This window comes from Oryctolagus cuniculus, chromosome 6 (assembly GCF_051225735.1).
Source record: "Oryctolagus cuniculus isolate XC-2025 breed Fujian yellow rabbit chromosome 6, ASM5122573v1, whole genome shotgun sequence".
Taxonomy (NCBI): domain Eukaryota; kingdom Metazoa; phylum Chordata; class Mammalia; order Lagomorpha; family Leporidae; genus Oryctolagus; species Oryctolagus cuniculus.
The window spans coordinates 58089526-58110024 of record NC_142872.1 but is presented as its reverse complement, the minus strand read 5'-3'; the positions used below and the strand labels follow the sequence as shown (position 1 = coordinate 58110024).

The 20499-nt window shown below is 44.3% G+C and overlaps 1 protein-coding gene across 4 annotated transcripts in view; it reads right to left on the bottom strand.

Moving 5' to 3' along the window:
- Positions 1-20499, bottom strand: part of DOCK2 (dedicator of cytokinesis 2) — a 430360-nt gene that overhangs the window by 258678 nt on the left and 151183 nt on the right. For all 4 annotated transcript variants that reach the window (XM_017341248.4, XM_089335066.1, XM_089335065.1 and 1 more), the window contains one exon: positions 10991-11139. In XM_017341248.4, the coding sequence (XP_017196737.2) occupies positions 10991-11139 (149 nt within the window). The remainder of the gene's footprint in view (positions 1-10990; positions 11140-20499) is intronic.

Below are 20499 nucleotides of genomic sequence, written 5' to 3'. Positions count from 1 at the left end.
CCTACTCAACCCATCATTTCTACCCCTTCCTTACTGCAGGAATCAGGGCTGACTTTCTCACTGGCCTCATAAGACCTCAAAATTTGTAGCATCATGAGGAAAGAAGCCATTGCCAATCAATAACAACTGTAAAAAAAAAAATGAAACATATCTTTTCTCTTTGGTTAGGTTGGGTGTTTAACTTGCCTTAAAATGACCACATCCCAGGAGCTTACTCTCTCTGACCAGTCCTAAGAGGGCCCTTAGCTGGCAGCAGATTCAGAGTCCTCCAGGGAAAAGAGAGGTAGAATGGCAGCTCCCCTGGGTCTCTGGCTTTTCTTGTTTGGGGGCCATTCTTTTGAATCCCTGGCAGTGATGTCATGATAGATGTTGCTAATAGAAGAAAAAAATAAGTAAAGGCCTGGGTATAAAACATTTGCCAATTTCTGTGGCATGAATGCTGCTTTTTCAGTTGGTTTCTAGGCTCAGTAGCAGAACACTAAATACTATTCACATCACACAGGCACGGTCAATGTAAATAGATATGAATAAAATATAGTAAGATATTAGGAAGCTTTTGAGTTTTGTCTATCTATTTCTTTTGATTTTAAAATAGTTTATTTAATTATAGATTAAGATTTTTTTATTCTTTTTTTAAATTAATTTATTTGACAGGTAGAGTTATAGACAGTGTGAGAGAGAGAGAGGAAACAGAGAGAAAGGTCTTCCGTCCATTGGTTCACTCCCCAAATGACTGCTATGACCGGCACTGTGTTGATCGGAAGCCAGGAGCCAGATGCTTCTTCCTGGTCTCCAATGTGGGTGCAAGGGCCCAAGCTCTTGGGCCATCCTCCACTGCCCTCCCGGGCTATAACAGAGAACTGGTCTGGAAGAGGACTAGAACCCGGTGCCCATAAGATATTTTTAAATTCGAATTTTTTATTGATTTGAGAAGCAGAGAGACCAAAAGAAAGAGGGAGAGAAAGAGAGTTCTCATCTACTGGTTCACTCCCGAAATGCCCACAATGGCCAGGACTGGGCTGGAGCTGAAACCAGGAGTCAAGAACTCAGGCCAGGCCTCCCACATGAGTGGCAGGGACCCAGTCACTTGAGCCATCATGTGCTGCCTCCCAGGGTACACCTTGGCAGGAAGTTGGAATCAGAAACAGAGTCAAGATTTAAACCCAGGCATTCCAATATGTGTTGCAGGTTATCTCAAGTGGTATCTTAATAATTAGCCCAAATGTTCATCCCAGATTTATATAAAATTTTAATAATGGCAGTTATTAAACAACTACAAATGGGTATTCAACATATCAGACAAATCATCCATGGGGGAATGGGGTGGGAGTGAAAGATAGGACAAAAGGTAAAAATTATTAAATCAAATTATAGGAGCCCATTGTTTGCAACTGAGCTCCTATACCAGGTCCCAACAGATAGACCAACATAAAGTCACGGGTGATTCACGGCAACCAATGGAAAAAAGGACCCAGCCCATCTGAACCTGCATAAAGAAACTCCCTTTACTTTAGCCCTTACAAGGAAAGTAACCTGAAGTAGCCTGATGTTACCCAATCTGCTTTTCTGTATTACTCTATGTCCTTGTTTCTGCTCATGCTATCTTACAATTTTGCCACACCCCACAGAGCTCCTTCTCTGTTTTAGGCAGGATGCTGTCTTATTCATGAATCACTAACAAGAGTTAATTATACCGCTAAAATCAATATGATGGAATTTTGGTTTCTGACAAAACACACAATGACAACAATGTAGAGCCTTGCATTGACCAAAGAAAATGGTGGGTCACATACTGAAGAGTGTGACTTATTCAGCCCTCCTTACCTAACAACCAAGGAAGGCAAAAAGAGGAAAGAGATGTCCTTCTAGTGTTGGGGCAGAAGATGCCTAGAGGGAATCAAGCCCTGCAGTGTTCTTGGCCGAGTCATATTCACGCATTTAGTCCTTCCTTTGAGAGCTGGGCACTGTGGTGCTGTGGGTGGGGTACGGGCAGAGCTGAAACTGAAGGTACAGCTGACCTCTGTCTCCTGGTTCCATAGGCAGACACAAGTCCCCAGGGGAGAATGACAACACAGGTGCTACAAGGGAGCAGACAGCAGCTGCCTTCAGAACCACAAGTGGGGTGGGGAAGAGGATGAGAGGTGTCTTCCTGGAGAGTGACATTTATCCTGACTCTTCCACCACTGGGCAGGATTTAGCTACGCAAAGAACCATGGTGACGCTTTTGGAAAATGCACACAGCGTGCACAGCAGGCCGGAAGTGAGTGCTGCCCATCGGGAGAATCAGGAGCATTTTCATGGAATTGAAGGATCAGAGAGTCCAGATGGGACTGGCGAGAGGTGAGGCTGAAAGTGGAAACTCCGCGAAGTACAGAGGAGCGGGCTTGAACTCTGAGCTCCAAGCTCAAAGCAGGCGTGCTCATGCAGGAGAGTGTTAACACAAAGCAACAGGTGCTGGAATGTCAGTGTGAATATGGTGCTGCCAGTTTTTCTTTACTTCAAAATAGCTGTGTGAGAGGACTGGGAAGGAATGGGGTTACTTCAGCATTCAGTTTAGATTTCACAGTTTAAGACCAGCTGCCCCATCAGTCTGGCTCTGGTAGAAGCTGGCAATGGTGGAGTATGTGGGGAAGACCAATCACACGATGAGCCAGGAAGCAGAGACACTCTTCCTCTACCCTCTGCATGATCTCTGTATATGCTGACATCATGATTTCATCATGGGGCTCCAGTCCAGAAACCTAATCCAATCCACTCACTTCCAAAAGGCCACACCTTCAGATACCATAATTGGATCAAGCCTCCACTAATCCATCAACCATTAGTATTAACTTGGTTTGTTTAAAAAGATTTATATATATATATATATATATATATATATATATATATATAGGTCAGGCTGAACCCAGGAGTCCAGAACTCAATCCAGTCTCCCATGTGGGTAGCAGGGACCCAGGTACTTGAGCCATTACCTGCTACCTCCCAGGGTGTACATTAATACGAAACTGGTAATGGAAGCAGAGATGGGACTTGAACCCGAGCATTCTTACGTGGAATGAAGGTATCCCAAGTGGTGTTTTAACCAACGCAGCAAATACCCACCTGTTTCTTAGCCTTTCTTAACCAAAAATGAATAAAAAAAAGATTTATTTATTGATTTTAAAGTCAAAGTTACAGAGAGAGAAATCTTCCACTCACAGTTCACTCCCCAAATGGCCACTCCAAAGCCAGGAGCCAGGAGCTTCTTTCCAGTCTCCTACGTGGGTGCAGGGGCCCAAGCACTTAAGCTATCTTCTACTGCTTTCCCAGGACATAGCAGGGAGCTGGATTGGAAGTGGAACAGCTGGGACTTAAACTGGTGCCCATATGGGATGCTGACAACCTAGACAGCAGCTGTACCTGCTACACCACAGCACCGGCCCCAACTTGTTAACTATTAACCTCAGACTTTGGAATTTAAAAGTTGGTATGAGTTTGAGGAGCCCAGTCCTGCTCAATCCATAACACACAGAGACAAGAAACTCCTTATTTCTACCTGGGGGGATGGAGGGTATAAAGGATGAAGCCTGATCCTTATTCCTCATTCCTTTGATGTTGACTTCATCAACTCCAGTATCTCTTCCTTAGCTTGCAGTTCCTTTGTAAAGGTTAACTCATTAAACTAGCAGAGTGACACAAGGTTGGAAAACCTGGATTATAAAGACTTGAATTGCCCCTACAGTTAACAGTTACTATCTCAGTGCTAGCCTCTATGCTGAAAGTGTTGGGAGAATTCACAGTACCCTATCAAAGAAAGCAATACCCCAGACAAACTGGAGTTCACCTCTGCCAGCCCTACCGAAACATGTAGCACCCTATCACCAACCAAAGGAAGGCCATTCACACTATGGTCCAACCAGAGGTCCACACATGAGCTGGTCATGCACTACTCATCCCCAAATTTGAACTATAAGATTCTCTTTAGTCCTTTGGGGAGTCTGTGGATTAAACTTTAGTCCAACTCCTTGCTCTGCACTCTGCAATAAACACCTACTTTTTGCTACCACTCTAGTGTCAATGATTGGCTTGCTGCTGGGTGAGTGGACCCAGTTTTGGGTTCCTGTAGCAACTCCTCCAGCCTGTTTTAGGTGTTCAATAACAGAAGGAGAGCAAGGAACTGAGAAAATCTCAGAAAGGAAATATTATTTGGGTTGATGTAAAGGGTTTGAAGATTCTGCCTGCATAGAAATAATAGAAAATGGCACAACATTCCAAGAAAGAGAAACTGCTTGAGCAAAAGCCCTTTGTGACCAGTATCCAAGTAGCTGAGTAAGACTATAAGAACTGAGGCCTATGCTGTGGCACAGAGGGTTAAGCCACAACTTTGCAACACTGGAATTCCATATCAGAACACCAGTTGGAGTTCAGGCTGCTCCACTTCCAATCCAGCTCCAGGCTGATGCACCTGGGAAACCACAGGAAGACGGTGCAAGTACTCAGGCCCTTTTCAGCCATGTGAGAGCCCAGGGTTGGAGTTCCTGGCTCCTGGCTTTAGCCTGGTCAACCCCTAAGAGTTGTGGCCAATTGAGGAGTGAATCAGTGGATGGAAGATCTCTTTCTCTCTCTCCCTTTCTCTGTCATTCTGCCTTGCAAATAAATAAAATAAATCTTTTATATACATATATATGTATATAAAAGAACTCTCAAATCATTCGTGATTAAGAGTATCTTGGTAAAACTACTAGGTTTACTCAATAGACTCAAAAAAATGTATTTTAAAAAGCTGATTCTTGGCATTCCCTACCTTCCCTGTTCAGATACAACCCACTTCATTTCCTCTTCAGAATTAGAAGTCATCTCTATCCACTTTATGATCATTAAGCAGGGGACAAAATGATGACTTGCCTTTCTCTTAGAGGAATGAAACATAAAAACGAAAACCTTCTTTTAAGAGGGGGGAAAAAACCAACTCCCTCTGGGTCTGGCACAAAATTAAATTTTATGAGTTACTCAGCAACCAGAGAGGCGCAGAATGAAGCCAATGTGAAACCACCTTTCAAGGTAACTGGAGTTGACAACTAAACACACTCAGGGAGAGGGAGAAAAGGAGTTAATAGAGGCTGAAGTCAGGCCTTTTTATCCTTCACCTGAGCTGGTCCTTTTCATATGTTAAGTGCAACTCCAGCAAGCTGGGTGAGGGAATTAAACACTATCATTAAAAAAAAAAAAAAAATCAACACCTAGGCTAAAGCAGATATTTCCCCTGGAGTCATATGCCACCTAGGGTTACAAAGAATTAGGTAAGCCTGCTATGCTGGGCTATAATTATTCAAACAAGGACAGCCATTGGGGAAGTATCCTTCTCCATACCCCAAGCACACAATGCTCCTCAAACCAAAGCCTGGCACCCTGCACTATAATTGCTAAATTTCCACATATGATTGCACCCCTGGGTAATGGTTCCAGTAGGTGGACATAGTCCTTGGTTGAGGCAGGACAATAGGTCACTCCATTGTGCCAACTAAGACTCAGTAAAAAATGGCTCTGCTGTTATCAGCAGAGAGGATCCAAACAACCAGGAGAAAAAAAAATTCAGAACATTTGCTTCAGGATTCCTCCTGGCTCCCCTACTGTCTTCTTCCAAATTCCCAACTTTGAGAAATTCCCTAAAGAAACCAAACAGTACAGCCAATAGGAGTTTCAAAGCTGATCCCTGCAATGTGCCATCCCCTGCTACCTTACAAAAATGAATTTATGACTAAAAATAAATGTGCTAAAAGTCTTTGCCATTTTATGGTTTATTAAAAGCATATTAGAAGATGCTAGATTTTGTAGACTAGAAAGGGCTCTTAAATTAAGAAGGCAAAGAAATGAGAATGAGACCAGCTGTTCTCCAATGGCAGCGAACACTGAAGGAAAGTTAATAGAAAGTTAACCACATTAGAGCAGTGTGGTTCTTGAAGTGTAAGTCCTGGTCCACTACATCAGCACCACTTGGGTTTCTGTGACAAAAATAAATAATAAGGCCTACCCTCCAGATCCAAGGATCAGAAACATGTTTTAACAGCACCTCCTAGTCACCGGGCTCCACATTCAAGTTTGAAACCTTCTGCAGCCTCACCATGGCCCTTCAACCTGGATGCCTGTTGTTACCTGCTAAATGGATCCTCTACCCCAGACCAGGTAAATCAGAATACTTAGGACTGGGCCTAGGTACCACTGCTTTCGAAAACCAGCTTTGGCACACTGGCTAAGATGCCACCTAGGACACCTGCAGCCCATGTTGGAGTGCCTGGGTTCAAGTCCCAGTTCCACTGGGCATCCCAGTTCCCTGCTAATGCAGACCCTGGGAGACAGCAGGTGACAACCAAAGTAGTTTGGCGCCTGTAACCCACATGGGAGACTCAGACTGAGCTCTCCTGGCTCTCAGCTTTGGTCTGGCCCAGCCTCAGATGTTGGAGGCATCTGAGGAATGAACCAGAGGCTGGGAGCTCTATCTCTCTCTGTCTATTTGCCTCTCAAATACATACATAAAGAAATTTTGTAAAAATAAAAAGCTCCCCAGGTGATATGAAACTAAAAATCCATGCATATAAAATGTATACCATGAAAAATTATGCATGAGTTTCAAATTTTTTGTGTGCCAAAATAAACTTATCTTTTAATTTCATTTTTTTTCCATGAATTTCTTGAAGTCCTCTCATACTCAAACAAGACTCATTTAGATTAGATACTTTTGGACATTTGATCTGAAGTTTGGCTCAAAGTATTCAGAATCATTGAATGAATCCTTTCACAAAGAGGGGAGATTTCCATCATTATGAGTGGGAGAGGTGAGATGCTCATCAAAAGCATCAAAATCTTGTAGCGAACTCAGTGGTGACAAAGGTACTTAATAATTCCCCCAGCATGCCAGCTGCTGACTCAGGCAGTGGGTGGACTCATGCCCAGTCAGAGGCTGGGACCCCACTGGGGGCCACAATCCTCCAAAGGAAGCTCAGAGCCTTCTACTCCCTTCTGGGCTTTGAAGCCCTCCGCACAAGGGGTGTGAGAGTGTGGCCTGTTTGTCACTGGTGTTTGGTGTTGCTGACTGCACAAAATAATGCTGAGCTGTCAGGACAGAATTCTCGGCGCTGATTCACCAGGGATGGGTGGGCCGTGGCATCTGCTTTACACATGAAACAGGAGTTGAGGCCATCCTTCTATCCAAATCAAGAATTTGGCAGCCAGCCCAGTCTAACTGAATTCCTCAAACTGGGATCCACTACTCTCCATTTAAAGGGGTTATGAGTATTACTGAAATCTAAGAAATGCTGCAAATTGGCTTAACACAAGAGGCAACATACTTCAGGATGATATTGCAGAAATGATGGGCCAACCCTCACGTCTCTGTATACTACAAGGAAGACTAAGACCAGGGGCTGGTGTTGTGGCACAGTGAGTTAAGCCACTGCAGTGCTGGTATCCCATAAAGGCCCTGATTCAAGTTCACTGCTCCACTTCCAATCTAGCTCCCTACTAATACGCCTGGGAAAGCAGTGGAGATGGCCCAAATGCTTGAATCCCTACCAAGCACATAGGAGACCCAGGGGAAGCTCTTGGCTCCTGGCTTCAGCCTGGTCCAGCCCTAGTAGTTGCAACCATTTAGAGGAGTGAATCAGTTGATAGAAGATCTCTCTCTCTCTCTCTCACTCTGTGTCTCCTCTCTCTCTGTAATTCTGCCTTTCAAATAAAAAAAAAAATAAAATAAATATTAAAAAGAAAAGACTAAGACCAATTCTCCCTTAAAAAATACCAAGAAGTGCAGGCATGTGGCCTAACAATTAAGATGCTAATTAAGATACCCTGGTCTCACAACAGAGTACCTGGGTTCAAGACCTGACTCCAGTACATGATCTAGCTTCCTGCTAATGCATACCCTAGGAAGCAGAGGTGATGGGTCAAGTAACTAGAGGTTACCACCCACATAAGAGACCTGGTTTGAGTTCCTGGTTCCCAGCTTCAGCCTAACCAAAGCCAGCCATGGCTATTTTGGATGTCCCAGGAGCAAACTAGTAGACAGGAGGAGCACGTACTGTCTCTGTCTTTCTGCTTCTTACATAAAAAAATTTTTTGAAATGAAAAGTAAATAACAGGGATTCCAAGATGGTGGAAAATAGGGAGTGCGCTTACTGCTCTATTCTAGGGGAAGGTAGTTGAACAAAAAAAATGGAGAGAGTGCAACCTCAGGAAGAGTGAGGGAGAAAACTGCAGCGGAAACTCCACACTAGTTAGAGGGATGCTGTGGATCTATGTGGAGGGTATGGACACGCAGCACGAGCACGGACACAAGCCAGAACCCCAGGAGGCAGAGCTTCAGCTCCAGCTTTGAAGAGTGAGCAGAGAACAGACTGTAGCAACCCAAGCCACTGGTTTTCATACTATTTGTTAAACTATGTACTTTGTGTAGTGTTAATCTTATGTGTATAAAGTTACTTGAAAATAGATCTTAGTAAAAAATAAGAATAGGAATAGGTGAAGGAGGAGGAAGAAGGGTAGGAGTGCAGGTGGGAGGCAGTAAAGGGTGGGAAGAATCTCTATGTTCTTAAATTTTTATTTGTGAAATGCATGAAGTTTTATACGTTAAATGAAAGGTTTCTGGGGAAGGGGGGAGAGTGCAGTGCATGGATCAGCAAAAAATGAAGAGAAAATTTTAAAAAGAGCAGTTATCATAGACTGGAAGCAGCCACAAAACTGCTCGTGAACATGCTTATGGAAACAATATCATCAACCTAGTATCATCAGCTGAGTGAATCTTGAATACCTAAACTCTCAGGTATTATCCCCTCTTTCCATCAAGCAGGACAGGGATAGAAAGGAAAAGACCATGCCTTGTATTTCCTGTGCCTATGATCACACAGACCTTAAACTCCAGTCTAATTTTCACCTTTTTTGTAAAGACTTTCTTCATAAAAAGGCTCACCCACACACACACACACATACACATACTCACCTAGACAAATATACACACATACCTACATACACACATACGAATATGCAGTCCTTTACAATTCTCATGCCATTAGTTTGCATCTAGATTTTCATCATAATATTACAGGATGAGTATTCCTTACTCAAAATACTTGGGGCCAGAAGTACTTCAGATTTCAGGAATTTTTTCTGGATTTTGGAATATTTTCATATAAGTAATGAGATATCTTGGGACTAGGACCCAAGTCTGAACACCAAATTCATTTTGCTTAATATATACTTTATACATATAGGCTGAAGAAAATTTTATACAATATTCTTTTAAAAATTTACACATGAAACAAAGTTTCCTAGTGTGGAGTTTTCTACTTGTGTTGTTGTATCAGCACTCAAGAATGTTGTTTCAGATTTTGAAGCATTTTGAATTTTGGTTTTCAAATTACAGATATTCAATGTATACATCACAACTGCTTATTTATATGTCTGCACAGATTTTCTTAAGGAAAGAGACCATGGCTTTATATCCCCAATGCCCGGCTCACATGTGGCACAGCATACGTATTTCTAAGTGAGTGAACAAAGCAAGCTCTGCATCTGCCTAATAACAAGATAAGAAGAGGGGAGAGTTTTATCCTAGCTGTTAATATGCCTGCATCTCATATTAGACTGTCTGGGTTCAATACCTGCCTCTGACTTCTGATTCCAGCTTCCTGGTAATGCTGACCCTGGGAGGCAGCAGCAGTGACTCAAGGAATTGGGTCCCAGCCAACCATACATGAGATCTGGATTGAGTTTCTGGCTCCTGCCTTCAGCCACACTCAGGAACTGTTGTGGGCATCTGAGGGAGTTAACCAATGGATGGGAGTTTCTCTTTCTCTCCCCCTCTCCCTCTCTCTCTCTCTCTCTCCCCCTCTCCCTCTCCCTCTCCCTCTCTCTCTCTCTCTCTCTCTCTGTGTGTGTGTGTGTCCTTCTCTGCCTCTCAAAGGAAGGATGAAAGGAAGGAAGGAAAGGAGAGAGGGAGGGAGGGAGGGAGGTAAGTAGGGAGGGAAGGAGGAATGAAGGGCATTCCAATAAAATGAATCTTAAAAAGATAGTAAGAATAGAAAGCAACAGACAAGAGTGAGAGACTATATACCAGGAAATTGATAATGGTTGGCTATGGGATACAAGCTCTGTAGAGTTGTCTACTGACAGCCAATCATGGATACAGTGTATTCAGAAAACTCTACTAGGGATTTTCTAAGGAGAAGAGAGGAAAGAGCAATGCTTTTACAATTATCTAGAGATGTATTTTTTGTTCAGCTCTATGTGGTCCTCTGAAATAAGTCCCATCTTATTTCAGACATGACACCTCTGGACATTAGGTAAAGACAAGGTAGAGAGCTGCCAAGGAAACCTGGGCCAAATCAAGAACCTTACTTCCTTCTTTCAATTCTCAGGAAAGCTACATCTTGTCCAATCACTGTGCTTCCATTCTCACTGGGAACCTTCTTTTAAGACTTTCCTTCTGTGCCTTCCCTGCCTGATCTCTGAATGATGTCTATCAACCATACTTTGGTTTCTCTACTATGGCCATCTTTCAACCACGCAACTCCACACCCTTGCAGTGGGGTCTGCGTCTAGCAAATCTACTCATCCAGAAAGAGTCTTAACCATTTTCACCATTGCAGAAGACAACTGGAGAAGCCAAACCAAAGTCCATGGGCTAAGAAAGCAGACAGAAGAGTTTTCTTGGCTGTGAAGGCAAAGGAAACCCTTCCTCCCATGTCTGCCAACCGGGGATTGAGTAAGTGGAAAAGCACCTACATTCTAAGAAAGCTGATCTAACAAGACATAGGGTGACAAAATGCCACATACTCAGCTCCCATCCCCAACCATCCTTCACAGCGCCAAGGGGCAGTCACTAGAAAAGTAGGCCTGCTGAACAAGCGGCTGGCTTTTATCTTTAGACTTCAGCAGCTATTCATCAGCATCAATATTTCAGAACTCAATCAACTCAGCTCTAGTCTGAGTCGGGGACAGCGACATCAGCACAACTCACCGCGTCCTGACAGCTGAGGACCTCCAAGATGCTGTTGAGTAGTTCCACGCAGCACTTCTTCTCTGGGACTTGGTGCTGCATCTCATCCTTCTGTTCCAGCAACTTCTTCAGCTCCTTGGTGATGACGGGAAGCAGGATATCCCGGCATTCTGCAATGAAGGCAGTTCTCAGGCATGCGGGCTTCCACAGTTTTTATATACTTGTATATATACAGATCTATATCTATTACCTATAATTTTTTGTTAAATAAATAATATTGCATTTCACACGTGGCTAACAAGCTGTGGCTGCATTCCATCTTGGAATTCCTGAGACCAAGTCTAGACCTGGTTTTACCTTCCTAGCTTTCTGCTAATGTGCATCCTGAGAGACAGAAGGTGATAGCTCAAATGGCTAAGTCCCAGCCACCAACATGGGAAACATAAACTGAGTTCTAGCCTACTAGCTGAGCCTGGCTTAGGTTGGTGGTGCAGTATGCATTGCTCAGCACTTTGACTTTTTTCACTCACCAGTATTTCTTAGAGTTCTTTCTGTGTTATGACACATGGGAATAGCTTAATTATCATTTTAGGGGACGGCACTATGGTACAGTGGGTTAAAGCCCCAGCCTGCGGCGCCAGCATCCCATATGGGCACCAGTTCTTGTCCTATCTGCTCCACTTCCAATCCAACTCTCTGCTATGGCCTGGGAAAGCAGTGGAAGATGGCCCAAATGCTTGGGCTCCTGCACCCACATGGGAGACCCAGAGGAAGCTTCCGGCTCCTGGTTTCAGATTAGCTCAGCTCTGGCTATTGCCATTGTGGCCATATGGGGAGTGAACCAGTAGATGGAAGACACCTCTCTCTCGCTCTTGCTCTTGCTCTACCTCTCTCTGTAACTCTTTCAAATAAATATAATAAATCTTTTTTTAAAAAAGATTAATCTATTTACTTGAGAGGCAGAGTGAGAGAGAGAGAGAAATAGAGGAGTCTTCCATCTGCTGGTTCACTCCCCCAAATGGCCACATAATAGCATGAGCTGGGCCAATCCGAAGCCAGGAGCTTCTGCTGGGTCTCCCGCACAGGTGCAGGAGCTCAAGCACTGGGGCCATCCTCTACTGTTTCCCCAGGCTATCAGCAGGGAGCTGGATCAGAAGTGGAGCAACCAGGCTCAAACTGGTACCCACATGGGATGCCAGTACCACAGGCGGATGTTTAACCTGCAACGCAACAGTGCCGGCCCTCAGCTTAATTATTTTTAAAATGTTCTACAGTATACTTATTTAGCTATATCCTTATGGATCAACATAATGCACTGATACAAGCAGTACAAAAGTGAATAACTTCCCACTTTCATACTCATGTACATTGCTTTCATCTTAAATAAATTAAAACTTTTGCAGACAACAGTATCTCTGCTGACATTGCTTTCTGGGAAATTTCTAGAAGGTTCTGAAGTCCTACACAGCTTTATAATTATATTTCTCTTGAAAATAGAAAACCTTTAGGGACCAAAAAAAAAAAAATCTAGAAATGCTTCAATGCATCCTATCCAGACACTGTTTGATGTGGAGTATATATATATATACACTAGGATTTAATTTTAATTAAATACAACAGAGGCCACTGTTGTGGTGGAGCTGGTAAAGTTGCCACCTGTGACATCGACATCACATACGGACACCAGATTGTACCCCAGCTGTTGAACTTCTGATCCAGCTCCCTGACTGTGGCCTTGGAAAAGCAGTGGAAGATGGCCAAAGCACTTGGTCCCCTTCCACCTTTGTGGGAGACCCAGATGAAGCTCGGGTTCCTGGCTTCAGGAGCTGGCTGAGCCCTGGCTGTTATGGTCATCTGGGGAGTGAAAGAGCAGACAGAAGATATGTCTCTCTGTCTCTCTCTCTCTCTGTCTCTCGCTCTCTCGCCCAACAGTTCCTTAAAATAGGACAAAGGCAATGAACAATAAAAATAAGGCAGCAATGGCAGAAACTAGAATAGGATACACGTGGAGAGGTAGAGCCTTCTTCTTCTAGATCCATTCTGGCCCAGCTCCCTCACTGCAGTCCAAGAGGGCAGCCTGCTGTAGGCTATAATCCTAAGGGAATTGGCACAAGTTTCCCTGCCCTCTTCTAAACTGGAACTGGGCACCTGAAATCCACATTGTGAGGAAAGGTTCATATTAGTAACTGCTGGCATGAGTAACATATATTGAGTGTTTAAAATGTGCTAGGCATTGTTTTAAGTGCCTGGCGTGACTTCAGTTAATCTGCCCCGTGACTGTTGCAGGTAGATACTATTATCATTTTGCAGATGAGGAAACAGGGACTTGATGTGTGTACATAATGACTAAGTGGCAGATCCAATCTGGCTCAGAGAGGAAGGGCGGGGGGGGGGGGGGGGGGAACCTTCCATCCCCTGATGCACTCCTGAAATGGCCTCAACAGCCAAGTCAGGTTGAACCAGAATGAGGCCAAGAACCTGGAATTCTGGTCTTCCACATGAGTAGCAGGGGCCCAAGTGCTTGAACTATCTTCTGCTGCATTCCCAGTGCATCAGCAGGAAGCTGTATCAGAAGCAAAGGAGCTGAAACTTGAACTAGTACTCCAATATGGGATGTTGGCGTCACAAATGACATCTTAACATGCCATGCCACAAAACTGGCCCCCAGAAGAATGTTTTAACGTTTATCTTCCAGGTACCAGCACTGTGGCGTAGAGGGTAAAGCTACCACCTGCAGTGTTGGCATACCATATGGGTGCCAGTTCAAGTCCCAGCTTCTCCACTTCCAATGCAGCTCCTTGCTAATGCACCGGAGAAAGCAGTGGGAGATGGCCCAAGTCCGTGGGCCCCTGAACCCACGTTTGAGCCCTAGATGAAACTCCTGTGCATTATCTCATTAAGCTAGATAAGGATTAAAAAGTCTATTCATAGTTAATTTTTTAAGTAAAATAAATAAAATATTCTAAAAAAAGAGATTTAAAATGCAACAAAAACTCCACTTCTTCTATAGTTCTCTGGGGAAAGGTGAGTCACCAAAAGCTGTGCTCTCAGATTTGTGTCAATGCAGAGTGCAGTGTTGCTGGAGGAGGCAGTGACCCTTGCCGATGTCACCGCAATAATCCAGGTGATGGCAATGAGATCAGAGGTGCTAGAGTCCCCTCCCCCAAACAACGATTTGCCAAGACCTTGAGGTGAAAGGGAAAGCAACAGCTCCAAAGTGGTAACTGTCTTGAGTTCAAAGTGCAAAAGGATATAATGTTTTAAAGACTGAAGTGGCCTTTAGTGACTCAGAACTAAAAACCATTTAAACACTCACCATCAGAACAGTGAGGTCACAAGAACATCCGGAAAGGAGATCTGCAAAGGCAATTAACTCACTCATTCGGTCAGTCACCAGTCCACTATACTTGTGGAGGCTCTGCTATGTGCCAGTTACTAATCTGTGCTGAATGGGAATAACCAGAGGCTGACCACCCATCACAGCAACAGAGCCAACAGACAAGAAAGCAGACAAGAAAAAACTTAGTGCCTTGTTCTTCTGGGAGTGGTGGCCTGTTAAGAGGCCATTAAACAGAGCTTGGAGTAACTGAGGTCACGTTTTTCCTTAGAAATTCATTCGGTTAGAAATCTGGTTATGATATTTCAACTCAATCCCATTACAAAAACATGAATCCAAAACAGTCACTTGGTGGGTTTCAGATATCAGTGAAGATCTCCTTGGGCATTTACTGGACTTTTTAAAAGTCCTATTAAAATTGAGTTAAATGAGTAGATGCTCATGGGAAGGTCTGGTATAGTAAGCTCACTGTGCCTGGAAGTATTTGAGGAGTGGGCAGTTGCCTATGGAGTGGAATAAGAAGGAGATAGAGTGTCAGATGAAGGGTTGAACTGAATGATCATCAAGGCTCCATACAAAATTCTAGGATTCCATAAATGATAGGTACAGAGGAAGTGGCAGGAGGAAGAATCAGTTTGCTAAGTAGAACATGGACAAGTCTGCAGCATTCACAAACCAGGGCTGGGGAGCTGCAAATCAAGTCCAAGTAGAAGCAGTGGTTTACCAATCTGAGAGGCATCAACTTTAAATATAATCAAAACAAGCACCCCATAAAATGGAGGCTCATGGTTAGCAAGGTCTTGGCTAAGGAAACCATTACTAAGGTGGCTTGTGTTAAAGAAAGTACTTTGTCTTCTCTTTAACCATGATTTCTCAGAAACGTCTGGCTCCTCTGTTTTTAGATGAAATAATTTTTCTCATTTGTAATTGGAACTGTGAAATTGTAGCAGTCTGTAATGCTTCAGAAAGCAACGTTTATAAATTGTTGCTTGACTGTCAAGCAAACACACAAATGGCTTTAAAAGATAAATATCGCAAAGCCTTAAATCAATCTTCATGGGCAGAGGTAATGAGTAGCAGAGACCTGCACACCCATGCAGTGTTCCTGGTTCAGGTCTCCAGTATCTGACAAAGGCTGGAAGATTTGCCATTGGGTGACAAGTCCAAATGCTAATGCGGACCAGCCTTTGAGGAATCTGCAGAGCTACTCAACTCTATGTATTTTAAAGGAAAGGAATTTTTTTCTTTTGTGCAAGTAACTGCAGTAAAGAGAATGCAGTGTTTCCTGGCTCTGCTTTCTCCCTTCTTTGAGAAAGTGTGGTCATGGGGCAGTCAGTGCCGCCTGCCTAGATCATAGTCCTCTTGAAGGTTGATGTCCTTTGCCAATAAAATCATGACTCAGGAGTACTTCAGATAACATAGTCCTTTTCCTCACCTGCTCCGATCCAGTAGCAGCCCCATGGAAAGAACCAGATGGTAGAGTCTTTTCCCACTTTGGAAAACCACCTTGAGACTCATCAGCCCAAAAATGCATTTGTGACCTCAGCTACAATCCCAGCACCAGAGGGAAAGGTTCCTAAGCTGTGCATCTGGACTAAGCACTCAAGCCAACCTCCCTCGTGTTCCATGTCAACTCTCCTAATACGTCTCCTTTCTCCTCTACACATAGGAGATCCCTGATCAAGTTTCCACTACCCTCAGGGTGGTTTCATGAGTCCTTCGGCGTAACTGGAGCCTTTTAATGAGAAAGTCCTTCCTTATCTCTCCATCCTCATCATCTGCCATCCTGCAGCTCCTTCTCTGCTCCAGCCCCGAGCTCTCCTTCTCCTGCCCAGCAAGGAGTCTTGTCTGGAATGCTCTTGGCCCAGCCATCTTCACGGACTAACCCTTCTAGGTGTTAATGTAGGCATCAAATTCCCTAGGAAATTTCCGTAGCATCCCAACTCTGACTTGACTGACTCTTTTCTGCAATCCTGTAGCACCTAGAATATACTTCTGTTTTTAGCATTTATCACGCTAGCTGGTCATAGTCTATGTAACAGGTTTTTGCTATAATTCCAAAAATGAAAGGAGGGCCCAAGCTGAGGACAAAATGTGCTAATTATTCCACATACAAAATGCAAGTCATCTCCAGTACATAGGGGCAAGCCATTATCCGTCCCCCCCCCCCCCCCCCCCGTCCTTTGAGAAGTACCAGTTCATTACCAGTCCTACAAACAAGCCACAGGGATTCATCCTAGTACCAACAGGGTCTGCAGAAACCTTGGAATGACCAAGAAGAGATGCCATTTCTCCTCTCCCTCAGAAATGAAAGAATCACTTGTAAAACAGGCACTTTATATCCCTGCGAGGAAAAGGCTTCTTAGTGTATGATCCCAGGTGCATCGTAGTTCCATCATCATGATGGACAGCTTTTTTTTTTTTTTTTTTTTTTTTTGACAGGCAGAGTGGACAGTGAGAGAGAGAGACAGAGAGAAAGGTCTTCCTTTGCCGTTGGTTCACCCTCCAATGGCTGCCACGGCCGGCGCACCACACTGATCCGATGGCAGGAGCCTGGTGCTTCCTCCTGGTCTCCCATGGGGTGCAGGGCCCAAGTACTTGGGCCATCCTCCACTGCACTCCCTGGCCACAGCAGAGAGCCGGCCTGGAAGAGGGGCAACCGGGACAGAATCCGGCGGCCCGATGGACAGCTTTTAGAATATTCTGGAGTGTGATGCACAGGGCTTGTCCAGCATCCAGTGGGTTTGCGTTGGGGCTCCTCACGTCCTCAGTGTGGTTACCCATGTTTCTAAGCCTGACTGTGGCAGCCTGCATTTGCAGTTTCATTGCACTTACAGCCAGCCCCTCACTTATTCATCAGCACGGATTAATTGATTTTTCAATCCTGGTCGATTTTTCAGACTTTAAGGTGAAATTTGTTCAGCTTTAGCCAAGTTCCTATTGACTGAAAGGTGAATTCAGTTCAGTTCAGTCCTCTTGAGGGCCAGTGAGGGCCTGTGACTGTCATGGCTCACTTCCTCCCCCCAGGCCTTTTGGCACACAGGGAAAACCCCAAATGAACCCCCAAGTCTGGCAGGCAAGGCTGGGCCACGTCACTCCCGCTCTTGCTTCTTTCCTTCCTCTGCTTTGGGGAACGTCTATGAACATCAGAGTCCACTGCGTTGGGTCAACTAGACAGAAAAGACGTCCACAGACACGACTGTGGCCTGACAGTTGGCAACTGGGTCTCACAGCCTCCTTCCTCCAGCCAGCATGTCAGGAAGAAAACTAATTCCACCCACCAGGAAATCAATAACTACCCACAAACTTCCAGATCAAGTCGCAGGCCTTTTACAACTCTACTATCGTTACCCACCGCCACACACGCATCGCCGAGCAGCTCCTGGAATCACGGCCCTTCCTCCCATAACACCCTAATTACCATCTCCAGACATCACTCACAGGCCCTGCGCCCCACTCCCTCACCAGTACGTCTCTACTTGATGAACCCCGAGGGCCGAGATAGGACTCCCCGGCTAGACAAACACAGCCTATTTACAAACACTGGAAAACTCAGTGACTGCTCAATTCTCTTCAGAAACTGTAGGAGGGAGAAGACATAATTAGACAGTAAATCCTTAAGAAACATACTCCGAGAACTTGATGCCCAGGTACCCATTTAAAGTCCAAATTATGCTCTAGTTTTCACCACGCATCCTTAATTTTTCATATAAAATGTGATTTTTGCACTGAACTTACAAGCAAATGCCTGACACTAAATGGTATATGCCATTCAGAACCAAATGGATGTCAGGAAAAGTGGATTGATATTTAATTGTTGGAATTTTTAAGAGGAGGTGGATATGTTTGTGTGCCCAAAATGTCACACATTATAAATATGTTCTGAAAGCTCTGAAGGTCTATATGTAATATATTTACATCCTTAAAGATATATGTGTATGTGTGTGTATAAACACATGTAAATACATAGAAGGGGTCTTCAAAGAGGTCATGGAAAATGCAAATTATGTAAAAAATATGCATAGATTTCACATAGTTTTGTAGCAGAATAAATTTGTCTTTTAATTTCGTTTTTCCGCAGACTTCTTGTAATACTCTCATACACATGAAGTCAATGAAGACTCGGGTAACACACATGGTTCTCATGCCTACTATATCCCAGTGATGTGTTATAAACAATTAAATAGAGCAAATAGATGTGATCTTAGATTGGATTCTCTAGGAGCAAACTCTTACATGCAGTTTAGGTGAAGGCAGCATTCTAGAAGGTGTTCCAGAAAAAAGTAGAAAGAGAGGAAGGAAGTAGGAATAGGCAAGGAAGAAGAGCAACCAGGGGCAAAAGTCAAACAGCCCCACAGAGGGTAACTTTTGGACTCAAGTGCTCAGGCAGATCTAGAGACAGGGTAAGCCACAGGGCAAAGGACTGGAGTACTGAAACCCAGGGGATGGACAGTGCCAGGCATTTGGGGTATGTGCAGTGAGTGATAGGCACAGTAGCATCCAGCGGCCTGAGGACAGCCCAATGAGGCTGAGGCCAGGCTGGCTGTTGGGTATGAAAGTCCTCCTGCATAGAGCTGAGAACTGATGTTACAACAGGAGATGCTGATAACTGCCAGCAAGACAATGAGCCCAGTAGCATGACACAGAGTCTGTGAGACTGGGAAGACCATTCCATATGCAGTAACCAAAGAAGGCCTCTCTGAGGTGGGGACACTTGAGCTGAGAACTGAAGGGACAGAAAAGAACGCCATGCAAAGATCTCAGGGCAGAGCGCTCAGGCGGAAGAAATGGCATGAAAAGGCCCTGGGGCAGAAACATGCTTAAGCTGTTGCAGCGATCATGCAGAGATGAGGGAGGCCAAACTGCTGGAAACAGGGAGCTTAACATGAGACAAATTTTGAGAGGTCAGCTGGGGCCGGGTCTCATGAGGTCCTGTGCTCCATGGTAAGGAGTCTGATTACTGAACAGAGAGAAATCTCTTTTGTTTTTGTTTTCGTGTTTTTAATGGTGATGAGAGGTAAACCTAGAGAGGAAGGCAGGAGAACATTGAGGAGATTTTGTAGAGGGGAAGAAAGGGTCTGATAACGCATTGAGCCCTCACACCATACCAGGTATTCTCTCCATGAAGTATATCATTCTACCAATTGCATTATTCCATTCCCTGTTACTGTAATGAAATACCTGAGGCCAGGTACTTAGCAAAGCAAAGAGGTTTATTTAGCTCACAGCTCTGGAAGTTCAAAGGCAAGATATAGGCATCAGCTCCACTCGGAAGGCCTCTTAGGAGGTAGCACCACAGTGGTATAAATGGGTATGTATGGGAGAATACATGGCAAGACAGGAAGCCAAGAACCATGTTAATCCCTTCCAAGTGCAAAGACCTAATGACTTTCTATTGTGGCTGCACCACCAAAGGCCCTATCACCTCTTAACAGCACCACACTGGGGACCAAGTTTCTAACACAAGAAACTGAAGGACACACTGAAACACAGCATCTAGTCTATGGATGAGGGAACTAGAGCTCAGAGAGGTTCAGTGAATTCCCTAACATTACACAGCTAGTAAGTGGCAGAGCTGATTCAAACCCAGGGAATGTGACTCTGCAGTCCATGTTCACATCTACACAGCTATCCTGTTCCCTAACTTAACAGAAAAGAAGACAGAAGACAGAAGACAGAAGACAGAAGCTTTATTGGTTTGCAGCAATACAGGCAGACAGAAGCACGTCGTTTGGGAGAAGAGGCAACAGGAATTACTGACAGACTAGAAGTGTTCTTTGCATATGTTAAGTATATGCACTTTCGAGTGAAAAGGCAATAGATCTAATTTAGGGTTTATCAAATTAGGATGTAATTATTGAGACCATTTCATTGCCTCAACTAGCAATTGTGAAGTGGCCAGCTACAGAGATGGTCTTCTATAAATGATTAGGACATCATTAGGGATATCATCATCGTGTTCTGACAGGAATTCACAGGGAACCTTCAGTTCCCCCTCCGGCACCTTCCTAAAACTGCTAGGAAGGCTCTCACTGCCAGTTTACTCATTCAACCACAAGCCAGCTCCAAAGAAAGTGGTTTCAGGAAAACAGATGCAGACATGGCCAATTGAGCTGTGATCCAGAATTTGATTTGTTACTTAATGCTCAGAATGATTACATTGGCGATGCCACACCAGATGAGTGCAGTTTCG